The 12763-nt window shown below is 50.9% G+C and overlaps 1 protein-coding gene across 1 annotated transcript in view; it reads left to right on the forward strand.

The window, feature by feature from the left end:
* Positions 1 to 628: 628 nt before the first annotated feature.
* The window catches only part of LOC116986927 (dysferlin-like), a 41554-nt gene continuing 29419 nt past the window's right edge, over positions 629 to 12763 (forward strand). Inside the window, exons 1-3 of the mRNA XM_033042782.1 lie at positions 629 to 760; positions 3068 to 3196; positions 4218 to 4373. Coding sequence (XP_032898673.1) covers positions 752 to 760; positions 3068 to 3196; positions 4218 to 4373 — 294 coding nt within the window. The 5' untranslated portion in view covers positions 629 to 751. The remainder of the gene's footprint in view (positions 761 to 3067; positions 3197 to 4217; positions 4374 to 12763) is intronic.

Here is a 12763-nt window from a genome sequence, read left to right on the forward strand (position 1 = left end):
CCGTCGATATCGACGATGGCGGGTTCTGCAGTCTGAGTGCACAAGGACCTGTACGTAAGTGGGTTTAAGCTGGAGAAGCTGTTGCACTGGTGCAGGAGTAGGCCATTCGGCCCTTCGAGCCAGCACCGCCATTCAATGTGATCATGGCCGATCATCCACAATCAGTAACCCCGTTCCTGCCTTCTCCCCATATCCCCTGACTCCGCTATCTTGAAGAGCCCTATCTAACTCTCTCTTGAAAGTATCCAGAGAACCGGCCTCCACCGCCCTCTGAGGCAGAGAATTCCACAGACTCGCAACTCTCTGGGTGAAAAAGTGTTTCCTCGTCTCCGTTCAAAATGGCTTGCTCCTTATTCTTAAACTGTGGCCCCTGGTTCTGGACTCCCCCAACATTGGGAACATATTAAATTTTTTCCCGTTCACCTTTAACCTATGTCCTCTGGTTATCGATTCACCTACTCTGGCCAAGAGACTCTGTGCGTCTACCCGATCCACCAGGTCTGAAGAAGGGTCTCGACCCGAAACGTCGCCCATTCCTCCCTTCCAGAGATGCTGCCCGCCCCGCTGAGTTCCTCCAGCTTTTTGCGTCTGTCTTCGGTTTAAACCAGCATCTGCAGTTCCTTCCGACACAACCCTGACTATAATTCTGCTTCTTTTGTAGGAAGACGAGTTTGTTGATTGGTGGAGCAAGTTCTATGCTTCTACAGGAGAGAAACACAAGTGCGGCACATACCTGGACAAGGGCTTCGATATGCTTGAGGTAGGTGGAGCTTTACTTCTCTCTGAGAGACCCCAGTCATCCCCTTACTCCACTATTTTTAAGAGCCCTATCTAGCTCTCTCTTGAAAGCATCCAGAGAACCGGCCTCCACCGCCCTCTGAGGCAGAGAATTCCACAGACTCACCACTCTCTGTGAGAAAAAGTGTTTCCTCGTCTCTGTTTTAAATGGCTTACTCCTTATTCTTAAACTGTGGCCCCTGGTTCTGGACTCCCCCAACATTGGGAACATGTTTCCTGCCTCTAGCGTGTCCAAACCCTTGACAATCTTATATGTTTCAACGAGATACCCTCTCATCCTTCTAAACACCAGAGTGTACAAGCCCAGCTGCTCCATTCTCTCAGCATATGACAGTCATTGAAACATAGAAACAGAGAAAATAGGTGCAGTAGTAGGCCATTTGGCCCTTCGGCCCTTCGAGCCTGCACCGCCATTCAATATGATCATGGCTGATCATCCAACTCAGTATCCCGTACCTGCCTTCTCTCCATACCCCCTGATCCCTTTAGCCACAAGGGCCACATCTCCATCTTAAATACAGCATATACAGTCCCGCCATCCCGGGAATTAACCTTGTAAACCTACGCTGCACTCCCTCAATAGCAAGAATGTCCTTCCTCAAATTAGGGGACCAGAACTACACACAATACTCCAGGTGTGGCCATACGAAGAATTACGAGGAATTGCAACATCACACCAATAAAAAGCAACAAGGCACACAAAACACATTTTAACATAAACATCCACCACAGTGACTCCTCCACATTCCTCACTGTGATGGAAGGGGAAAGAAAAGTTCAATCTCTTCCCTTCTTTTTTCTCGGGAGCCTCGAGCCTTCCGTTGACGGGGTGATCTTGACTCCTGTAGCCGGCGGCGTTGGGGCCCTCCGCGACGGGGTGATCAAGCTCCTGTAGCCGGCGGCGTTGGGGCCCTCCGCGTCGGGGTGATCAAGCTCCTGTAGCCGGCGGCGTTGGGGCCCTCCGCGACGGGGTGATCAAGCTCCTGTAGCCGGCGGCGTTGGGGCCCTCCGCGTCGGGGTGATCAAGCTCCTGCATTGGGGGGATCTCAGCTCCCCCGCAACGGGCGATCTGACCCCTGGCTCGGGGCTGGTCGATACCTCCTGCGTCGCTGGATGTTCCCCAACTCGATGTCTACCCAAGTGCTAGCTCCTCGGTTGCAAGTATCGTTCATGTGTTCATTCTTCAATGGGCGATGGATGGCAAAGTGTTTGAATAGCTTTAAAGTTGAGGCTTAGTGGTGCAGCGGTAGAGTTGCTGCCTCACAGCGCCAGAGACCCGGGTTCGATCCTGACCACGGGCGCTGTCTGTACGGGGTTTGTACGTTTTCCCCGCGACCTGCGTGGGTTTTCTCCGGGTGCTCCCGTGAATTGTAATTTCACTTCAGTTTAGTTTATTGTCACGTGTACCGAGGTACAGTGAAAAGCTTTTGTTGCGTGCTATCCAATCATCGGAAAGACTATACACGATTACAATCGAGCCGTCCACAGTGTACAGACACATGATAAAGGGAATAACGTTTAGTGCAAGGTAAAGCGAGTAAAATCTGATCAAAGATAGTCCGAGTGTCTCCAATGAGGTAGATAGTAGTTCAGGACCACTCTCTGGTTGTGGTAGGATGATTCAGTTGCCTGTTAACAGCCGGGCAGAAACAAGAACTGTAGGTGCTGGTTTATACCAAAGATAGGCACAAAGTATTGGAGTAATTCAGCGGGTCAAGTCAATTTTATACATCACATACACCCGAAGGTGCAGTGAAATGAATTTGCCAGCAGCGTTACACTTAAAAAAAGAACACACAATACACAATAGAATTTAACACAAACATCCACCACAACATTCTTCACTGTGGTGGAAGACAACAAAGTTCAGCCAGTCGTCCTCCTTTGTTCATCCGTGGTCGGGGCCATGAACCCTCCGCAGTCGCCGCTAGAGGACGGCCCGATGTACAGGCCCTCTCGTCGGGATGATCTAAACTCCAACGTCGGGACGGTCAAACACACTCCGCGGCTTGGAGTGCCCGAGTCGGCCGCTTCCTACCAGAGACCGCGGCTTCACGATGTTATAGGCCGCGGGCCGGCAGTCGGAGCTCTTCTCCGGCGATCCCCGGCAAAGGGATCCCAGACTCCGGATGGTAAGCCCACGCCACGCCCGCGCTAGTAATATGGATAGGTGACGTTTCATGTCGGGACCCTGGATGGGACGCCTTGGGGTTGGCATGGGTGAGTTGTGCTGAAGGGCCTCTTTCCATTCTCTCCCCTTGCTGCACAGGTGTACGATACGGAGCTGGAGAGGGTCAAGGACTATGAAGGATTGACGGACTTCTGCCGCACTTTCCCGCTGTACCGCGGGAAGATCGAGGGGGAAGATGAAGACCCTTCCGTGGTGGGCGAATTCAAGGTAGGCTGCGGCTGGTGGCGGCACAGCGGTAGAGTTGCTGCCTCACAGCGCCAGAGACCCGGGTTCTATCCCGACTACGGGTGCTGTCTGTACGGAGTTTGTACCTTCTCCCTGTGACCTGCGTGGGTTTTCTCCGGGTGCTCCGGTTCCCTCCTAGGTTAATTGGCTCCTGGGTGTGCACACATTGGCTTGACTAGGAGGGCGGAGGGTCAGAGGTCAGGGTGGACCGGGAGGGCAAGCGCCAGAAGTCAAAGTGGGCTAGGAGGGCTAGGAGGGCGTTACCCGAGGGGCGAGGGGCAGAGGTCAAAGTGTACAGGGAGGGTGATGGGCAGAGTTTAAAGTGAACTTCGAGGCCCTTGGTGTTACTCGGTGGGTGAGGGGTAAGAGGTCAACGTTTGCTAGGAAGTTGTGGGGGGCAGAGGTCATCGTGGTTTACTCGGGGGGGGGGGAGGGCCAGAGATCATAGTGAGCTAGGAAGATAATGGAAGGTTGAAAGTAGGTAAAAGGCCAGAGGTCAAATTGAGCCTGGACATTGGTGGCACCAAATAGGAGGCCCAGGGCCAAAGGTCAACATGTGCTGGGGAGGGGGGGGAACGAGGAGCAAAGGTCAAAATGAGCTGGGAGGGTAAATGGCAGAGATGAAAGTGCACCAGGAGGGATGGGAAGGGGTCAAAGTGCTGGGAGGGTGAGGGTCAGAGGTCAATGCACTGGGAGGGCCAGGGCAGAGGTCAAAGTGTGGTGGGGGGAGGGCAAGGGGCGCAGGTCAACCTGAGCTGGGAGGACAAGAGACGAGGACAGAATGAGGTGGGAGAGCGAGGGCATAGTGCGAGACGGAGGTCAAAGTGCGGGAGATTATCAGGCGAGGGTCAGAGGTCAAAGTGCTCCAAGGGGGCGAGGGGTGGCTTGGAAAGCGGTGGGCCACAGGGGCAGGGTCACGACCCCTGTCAACAGGCCCAGTTGCCTGGGATTGGGCTGAATTGACCTCTCCCTCTCCCCCCCCCCCCCCCGTCGATCCTTCCAGGGCAGCTTCAAGATCTACCCCCTCCCCGACGACCCGGCTCTGCCCTCGCCCCCCCGCCAGTTCCAGCAGCTGCCCACCAGTGCCCCGCAGGAATGCCTCGTCAGAGTCTACGTCATCCGAGCTGTCGGCTTGCAACCCAAGGACTCCAACGGAAAGGTCAGTGTCCCCCCCCCACTGCCCGGAAAATCACCCCTCATCGTATGAGTGGGAAGCAACTGCAGATGCTGGTTCAGACAATAGACAATAGGTGCAGGAGTGGACGATTTGGCCCTTCAATGTTCAATGTTCTGGATCCCCCAACATCGGGAACATGTTTCCTGCCTCTAGCGTGTCCAAACCCTTAATAATCTTATATGTTTCAATGAGATACCCTCTCATCCTTCTAAACTCCCGAGTGTACAAGCCCAGCCGCTCCTGTCTCTCAGCATATGACAGTCCCGCCATCCCGGGAATTAACCTTGTGAACCTACGCTGCACTCCCTCAATAGCACGAATGCCCATCCACAAATTTGGAGACCAAAACTGTACGCAATACTCCAGGTGTGGTCTCACTAGGGCCCTGTACAACAGCAGAAGAACCTCTTTGCTCCTACACTCAACTCCTCTTGTTATGAATGCCAACATGCCATTCGCTTTCTTCACTGCCTGCTGTACCTGCATGCTTACTTTCATAGACTTCTACTTTCATGAACAAGGACCCCCAGATCCCGTTGTACTTCCCCTTTCCCCAACTTGACACAATTTAGATAATAATCTGCCTGTTTTTGCTATCAAAGTGGATAACCTCACATTTATCCACATTAAACTGCATCTGCCCACTCACCCAACCTATCCACCCTGTATTCTCATAGCATCCTCCTCACAGTTCACACTGACCAGCTTTCTGTATATCGAAGATAGACACAAAATGCTGAAGTAACTCAGCGGGTCAGGCAGCATCTCTGGAGAGAAGGAACGGGCGACGTTTCGGGTTGAGACCCTTCCTCAGACTGAGAGTCAGGGGAGAGGGAAACTAGGGGTATTGGAAAGGTGCAAAGAACAAAAGAATGAAAGGTCCAATCAAAGCCAGCAAGGATGATCAAGGACAGGTGGAGCCCACAATGGTCCATTGTTGGCTGTGGGAGAGGAGGCAACGAAGGGGTAACTAAGCAGGACTATGTAGTATATACTGTTTTGCCACAGAGAAAGTGCAGGTAAACAAAGAACATAGAACAGTACAACAAAAGCTTTTCACTGTACCACGGTACACGTGACAATAAACTAAACTGAACTGAAGTCTTGCCTCAAATTTAGGAGAGTCATGGGCCTGTCCCACTGTACGAGTTCATTCAAGAGCTCTCCCGAGTTTGCCCTGATTCGAACTCGGAGAATTATGGCAATGGCCGCTCGTAGGTACTCTGGGCTCTCGTGGACATTTTTCAACATGTTGAAAAATCTTTACGAGTCTTCCTTTCCCGAGTACCTGCCGTTAGCGTTACGAGCCGCTAAGAGACGTCCCCGAGCTCCGACGTACCCGCTACGTTCATTATACGTGCTTACCACGAGTTTGATTTTTTTTTAAACTCGGGAGAGCTCCTGAATGAGCTCGTACAGTGGGACAGGGCCATTAGGGGGTGGAAGTTAGTGGAGTTGCTATAACGAGGGAAAGGGGAATTATTACTATAATCGGTGGGAAAGCCCGAGATTCTCAGTCTGAAGACAATAGACAATAGGTGCAGGAGCAGGCCATTCGGCCCTTCGAGCCAGCACCGCCATTCAATGTGATCATGGCTGATCATCCACAATCAGTACCCCGTTCCTGCCTTCTCCCCATATCCCCTGACTCCGCTATCTTTAAGAGCCTTATCTAGCCCACGTTTAGGAACCTAACAAAGGTACATACCACATACAGTATTTTGCCGGCGTATGCTCGTACTGGTGCCAAAAATGTTAAGAACCGTGTAACTAAACTAAAGCAAAAAATGAAAATGGACTGGGATAGTATCGGCATGAAGGGCAGAGTGGGGGGGGGGGAGGCATTGAACTTCGAGAGGAATGAGATGTGTGGATGGTTAGCGGATGTGGCTCTGGGTAGGAGGCTGGTTCAAGTGGAACAAAGGTCAGTGCGGGGAAGGCTCTTTGGGAAGAGTGACTGTGGTGACATGAGCTTTCGATTAGCTGCGGGGAAGAACATGGAGCAAAGCAGAGTAAGAATGCTTCCTTGGAGGTGGGCCAGAGCTGACTGGCAGATGGCGATCAACTGGACCAGAACTGAAGGAAGAAGGATGGAGTTCATAGATTATCTGGGGATATATATAGAACATCGAATATGTTCAGAAGGTCATTATTGGAGTAGAACTAAGCCATTCGGCCCATCACGTCGGCTCCGCCATTCAATCATGGCTGACCTATCTCTCCCTCGCAACCCCATTCTCCTGCCTTCTCCCCATAACGCCTGACACCCGCACTAATCAAGAATCTATCTATCCCTGCCTTAAAATATCCACTGACTTGGCCTCCACAGCCGTCTGTGGCAAAGAATTCCGCAGATTCACCACCCTCTGGCTAAAGACATTCCTCCTCATCTCCTTCCTAAAAGAACGCCCTTTAGTGGAACTAGTGGAAACCACTCTCCACTTGTGGGAGAGTCGAGGACCAGAGGTCATAGCCTTGGAATTAAAGGGCACTCTTTTAGAAAGGAGGTGAGGACAATAGACAATAGACAAACAGGTGCAGGAGTAGGCCGTTCGGCCCTTCAAGCCAGCACCGCCATTCACTGTAATCACGGCTGATCATCCCCAATCATTACCCCGTTCCTGCCTTCTCCCCATATCCCCCTCTGCTATCTGCTATCTTTAAGAGCTCTCTCTTGAAAGTATCCAGAGAACCTGCCTCCACCGCCTTCTGAGGCAGAGAATTCCACACTCACAACTCTCTGTGTGAAAAAGTGTTTCCTCGTCTCCGTTCTAAATGGCCTACCCTTTATTCTTAAACTGTGGCCCCTGGTTCTGAACTCCCCTAAAATCGGGAACATGTTTCCTGCCTCTAGCGTGTCCAAACCATTTATAATCTCATATGTTTAATAATATGTACAATTAAGTTTAATGTATAAAATATGTTTAATTATACGTATAATAATCTTATAAAGGAACGCCCTTTAAATCTGAGGCTATGACTGCTGATCCTAGACTCTCCCATTTGTGGAAACAGTTTAGTTTAGTTTGTTTAATTTAATTTTGAGTAGTTTAATTTGGTTTAATTTAGTTTAGTTTAATCTAAATTCATTTAGTTTAGTTTAGTTTAGTATAACCTATTGTCACGTGTACTGAGGCACATTGAAAAGTTTTTTTGTAGCGTGTTAGTCAATGATACTTTATGGTCTAATGTACCGAGGTACAGTGAAATGCTTTGTTGTGCCTACAACCCAGTAAACACCGGCTAGCACTTCGATGGCAGCCTCGCCAACAGTCTGTCTGTCCTTAATGTTCTCTAGTATGTTTTATGTGGGGGGGGGGGGGTGGGGGGGGGGGGGGGTCGGGGGAAACTTTTTTCAATCTCTCACCTTGCCGGAGATGCGATTGTTTTCCGGGTCGTATCTCCGGTCCTTCTGCGGCCTAACGTCGTGGAGCGGGAGAGACCTTGCTCGGGACTGACTTTGAGCCCCACCGCGGGGCCGTGGACTTACCATCGGAGCCGAATCCTTGACTGCGATCGACGCTCCTGCGGACTTTAACATCTGGGGTTGAGACCGACGTCGGGAAGCTTCAAAGGCAGCACGACGTTCGACTAGTCCCGACCCGGGGGAGCTGAGATTTCCTCCCCCCCCCCCCCCCCCGATGCAGGAGCTTGATCGCCCCGACGATGAGGCCCGCCGCCGGCTACGGGAGTAAGATCGTCCCGTCAACGCAAGGTTAGAGCCCCCCGACCACTGGAGGACAAAGAAGTGAAGAGATTGAACTTTTTCCACCTTCCATCCCAGTGAGGAATGTGGAGGAGTCACTGTGGTGGATGTTTATGTTAAAATATATTTTGTGTGTTCTGTTGCTTTTTATTGGTGTGACTGTATGGCAAATGAAATTCCTCGTATGTTGCGAAACATACTTGGCTAATAAAGTAAGTATGAGTACGAGCATGAGTAAAATCACACAGACAATAGACAATAGGTGCAGGAGGAGGCCATTTGGCTCTTCGAGCCAGCACCACCATTCAATGTGATCATGGCTGATCATCCCCAATCAGTACCCCGTTCCTGCCTTCTCCCCATATCCCCTGACTCCGCTATCTTCAAGAGCCCTATCCAGCTCTCTCTTGAAAGCATCCAGAGAACCGGCCTCCACTGCCCTCTGAGGCAGAGAATTCCACAGACTCGCAACTCTCTGTGAGAAAAAGTGGTTCCTCGTCTCCGTTCTAAAAGGCCTAACGCCTTATTCTTAATTCTTAAGTCTCCCCTCAACCTCCGACGTTCCAGAGAGAAAACAGTGCGCGTCTTCGGAGCGTGGGAGGAAATCGGTGCACCCAGAGTAAACCCAAGGTGGTCACGGGGAGAACGCGCAAACTCCGTACAGACAGCGCCCGTGGAGAGGATCGCTGTGCTGCCGTGCATCCAAGTGCTGCCACTGAATTCGCACGTGCTCTCAGAAACCCGACTGTAATCACGGCTGGCCTTTCCGCTGACTGGTTTAGCACGCGACAAGGGCTGGTCGCCCTACCCCGGCCCACGTGACAATGAACTAAAACCTTGCACTGAAATCTTGCGCTGGAACAGGGAGATGGACTCTGGGCGCGTAAGAGACGAAGAGAAATTCCCAGACGTAGATAACGAGGCAACGAAAGGAAAATATTAAAAATATATGAAAATTGGCCAGCTCTCCGGCAATCATGCACTCTGCTGATATTTATACACGCCGTGGTGAGAAGCCAGTTCCTTGCTCTCCAGAGAGTGAGAAACTCAGAGCACTGTCTAAAATATAAACGTGGAAACAAAGGCTTGCATTGATTTGGAGCCTTCCGTAAAGGTCCCTCAGCAGACTCTTCAACCCCTTGGCTGGGTCCTGGAGGTTCAGTCAGGGGGAAGGGCTCCAGGGAAGGTGGGGAATGATGGGGGTCAGACGGAAACGTGGGCCTTCTGCTCTCCCTGGCCGGGCTGCCCCACTTCACTCGCAGCGAGTTGCGTCTCCGTCCCTTCCCCTCCCAGTCAGTGGTGTGGTGGCTCACAGGGCCACACGGCACGGCACATGGCTTAGTGTGGAATAACAGCACGGAAACAGGCCCTTCGGCTCATCGCTGAGTGTGGAATAACAGCACGGGAACAGGCCCTTCGGCCCACTGCTTAGTTTACTTTGGTATAGTTTTAGTTTAGTTTTCGTTTAGTTTAGTTCAGAGAAAGAGAACGAAAACAGGCCCTTCGGCCCATCATTTAGTATAGTTTAGTTTAGTTCGGAGATACAGTGTGAAAACAGGTCCTTCGGCCCAACATTTAGTTTAGTTAAATTTAGAGATTGAGGATGAAAAGAGGCCCTTCGGCGCACCATTCAGTGTAGTTTAGTTCAGAGATACAGCATGGAAACAGGCCCTTCGGCCTACTGAGTCCACACCAACCATCGATCACCAGCTCACACTTGTTATTTGTGATCTGTTTGTTCTGTGGGGTGGTCAAGGTGGCGCAGCGGTAGAGTTGCTGCCTTACAGCGCTCCCAGCACCAGAGACCCTGGCTCGATCCTGACTACGGGTGCTGTCTGTATGGAGTTTGTACGTCCTCCCACCATTTAGTGTAGTGTAGTTGGGTTTATTGTCAGGTGTAGCAAGGCTGGGTCCTGGAGGTTCAGTCCGGGTAGAGGGCTCCAGGGAAGGTGGGGAATGATGGTGGTCAGCCAGGGACGTGGGCCTACTCCTCCCTGGCCATGTTGCCCCACTTCACTTGCACCGAGTTGCCGATCCCTCCTTCTCCATCCCTACCCCTCCCCTCCCAGTCACTGGGCCACACGGCACAGAAACAGGCCCTTCAGCCCATCGCTTAGTGTCGAGATACAGAACGGAAACAGGCCCTTCAGCCCACGGTTTAATTTAGTCTAATTTAGTTTAGTTTAGAGATACAGCGTGGAAACAGGCCCTTAGGCCCATCGCTTACTGTCGAGATACAGCACGGAAACAGGCCCTTCAGCCCACGGTTTAATTTAGTCTAGTTTAGTTTAGATTGGAGATACAGCGTGGAAACAGGCCCTTCAGCCTAACATTTAGTTTAGTTTAGTTTAGAGATACAATGTGAAAAGAAGCCTAAACTAAGCTAATCTCATGTCTGGACCGCCCCAGAGACATGTTCTTAGTTTAGTTTAGTTTAGTTTAGAGATACAGCGCGGAAACAGGCCCTTTGGCCCACCGAGTCTGCGCCGACCAGCGATCCCCGCACACTAACACTATCCCACGCACACTCGGGACAATTTGCAATTTTCCCAAAGCCAATTAACCTACAAACCTGCACGTCTTTGGAGTGTGGGAGGAATCCGGAGCACCCGGAGAAAACCCACGCACGTCACGGGGAGAACGTACAAACTCCGTACAGACAGCACTCCGTAGTCAGGATTGAACCTGGGTCTCGAGCGGTGTGAGGCAGCAACTCTACCGCTGCGCCACCGTGCCATCCCTATAGTGGGATTTAAAGCAGTCTTCTGCCTCGGAAGCAAGGTAGATAAACCCCTTGAGTTTATTTAACAGCCCTTAATCTCTTTGAAAATATTTCTTTAGGTTTAAGTGTATTATTGTAATGTCTACCAAGGTACAGTGAACAGCTTTGTTTCACACCCTGTCCAAACAGATCAGATAATCCTCAACATAAATACAATCAGGTCAAACTCCAGTACAACAGGTAGAGCAAAGGGGAAGATACAGAGTGCAGAATATAGTTCTCAGCATTGTAGCGCATCAGTTCCACAGACAAAGTCCAATGTCCGCAATGGGGTAGAGGTGAATCGGACAGTACCCTAGCTCATGGAAGGGCCGTTCAGAAGCCTGATAACAGAGGGGAAGAAGCTCTTCCTGAGTCTGGTGGTGCGCGCTTTCAAGCTCCTGTACCTTCTGCCGGACGGGAGCGGGGAGAAGAAGGAATGACCGGGGTGGGACATGGACAAGTCTTTGATTGTGTTGTAGAAAGGAATTGCAGATGCTGGTTTACACCGAAGATACATACAAAGTGCTGGAGTAACTCAGCGGTTCAGGCAACATCTCTGGAGAAAAAGGATGGGTGATGTTTCGGCTTGGGATCACTCTTCAGACATAAGAAGACGTCAGAAGTCTTTGATGATGTTGGCTGTTTTTCCGAGGTAGTGTGTAGTGTAGATGGAGTCGATGGTGGGGAGTGTGGTGTGTGTGATGGACTGGGCTACATCTACAATGGTGGGGAGTGTGGTCTGTGTGATGGACTGGGCTACATCTACAATGGTGGGGAGTGTGGTCTGTGTGATGGACTGGGCTACCATTTACAATGATTCCTGGGATGTCAGGACTTTCATATGAAGAAAGACTGTATAGACTCGGCTTGTACTCGCTAGAATTTAGAAGATTGAAGAGGGATCTTATAGAAACTTACAAAATTCTTAAGAGGTTGGACAGGGTAGATGCAGGAAGATTGTTCCCGATGTTGGGGAAGTCCAGAACAAGGGGTCACAGTTTAAGGATAAGGGGGAAATCTTTTAGGACCGAGATGAGAAAAACATTTTTCACACAGAGCGTGATGAATCTCTGGAATTCTCTGCCACAGAAGGTAGTTGAGGCCAGTTCATTGGCTATATTTAAGAGGGAGTTAGATGTGGCCCTTGTGGCTAAAGGGATCAGGGGGTATGGAGAGAAGGCAGGTACAGGATACTGAGTTGGATGATCAGCCATGATCATATTGAATGGCGGTGCAGGCTCGAAGGGCCGAATGGCCTACTCCTGCACCTATTTTCTATGTTTCTATGTGGGGAGTGTGATGGACTGGGCTACATCGACAACTCTGCAATTTCTTGTGGTCCTGGGAAAAGCAGTTCCCAAGCCAAGTCACCACCCTCACTCACCCCCCATCACCATATTGTGTGTTATTCAGTGTCCCTATCTCCACTGTAATGCAGCCACTCCATTTTCACCTCTCCACCCCTTCCCCTTCCTCACCAATTGAAACATCTTTCATGCCCCACCCACTCGATGGACAAGAAGGGTTGGGACATGAATCACCAACTCTGCTTCTCTCTTCACAGATGCTGCTTGCCCCGATGAGTATTACACAGACATAGAATGACACAGCGTGGAAACAGGCCCTTCGGCCCAACTTGCCCACACCGACCAACAATGTCCCACCTACACTAGTCCCACCTGCCTGCGTTTGGTCCATATCCCTCCAAACCTGTCCGATCCATGTACCTGTCCAACGTTGGGATAGTACCTGCCTCAACTACCTTCCCTGGCAGCATGTTCCATACACCCGCCACCCTTGGTGTGAAAAAGGCACTCCTCAGATTTCTATTAAATCTTTTCCCCCTCATCTTAAACCTATGTTCTCGATTCTCGTACTCTGGGCAAAAGACTCTGTGCGTCT

Source organism: Amblyraja radiata, chromosome 1 (assembly GCF_010909765.2).
Source record: "Amblyraja radiata isolate CabotCenter1 chromosome 1, sAmbRad1.1.pri, whole genome shotgun sequence".
NCBI lineage: Eukaryota > Metazoa > Chordata > Chondrichthyes > Rajiformes > Rajidae > Amblyraja > Amblyraja radiata.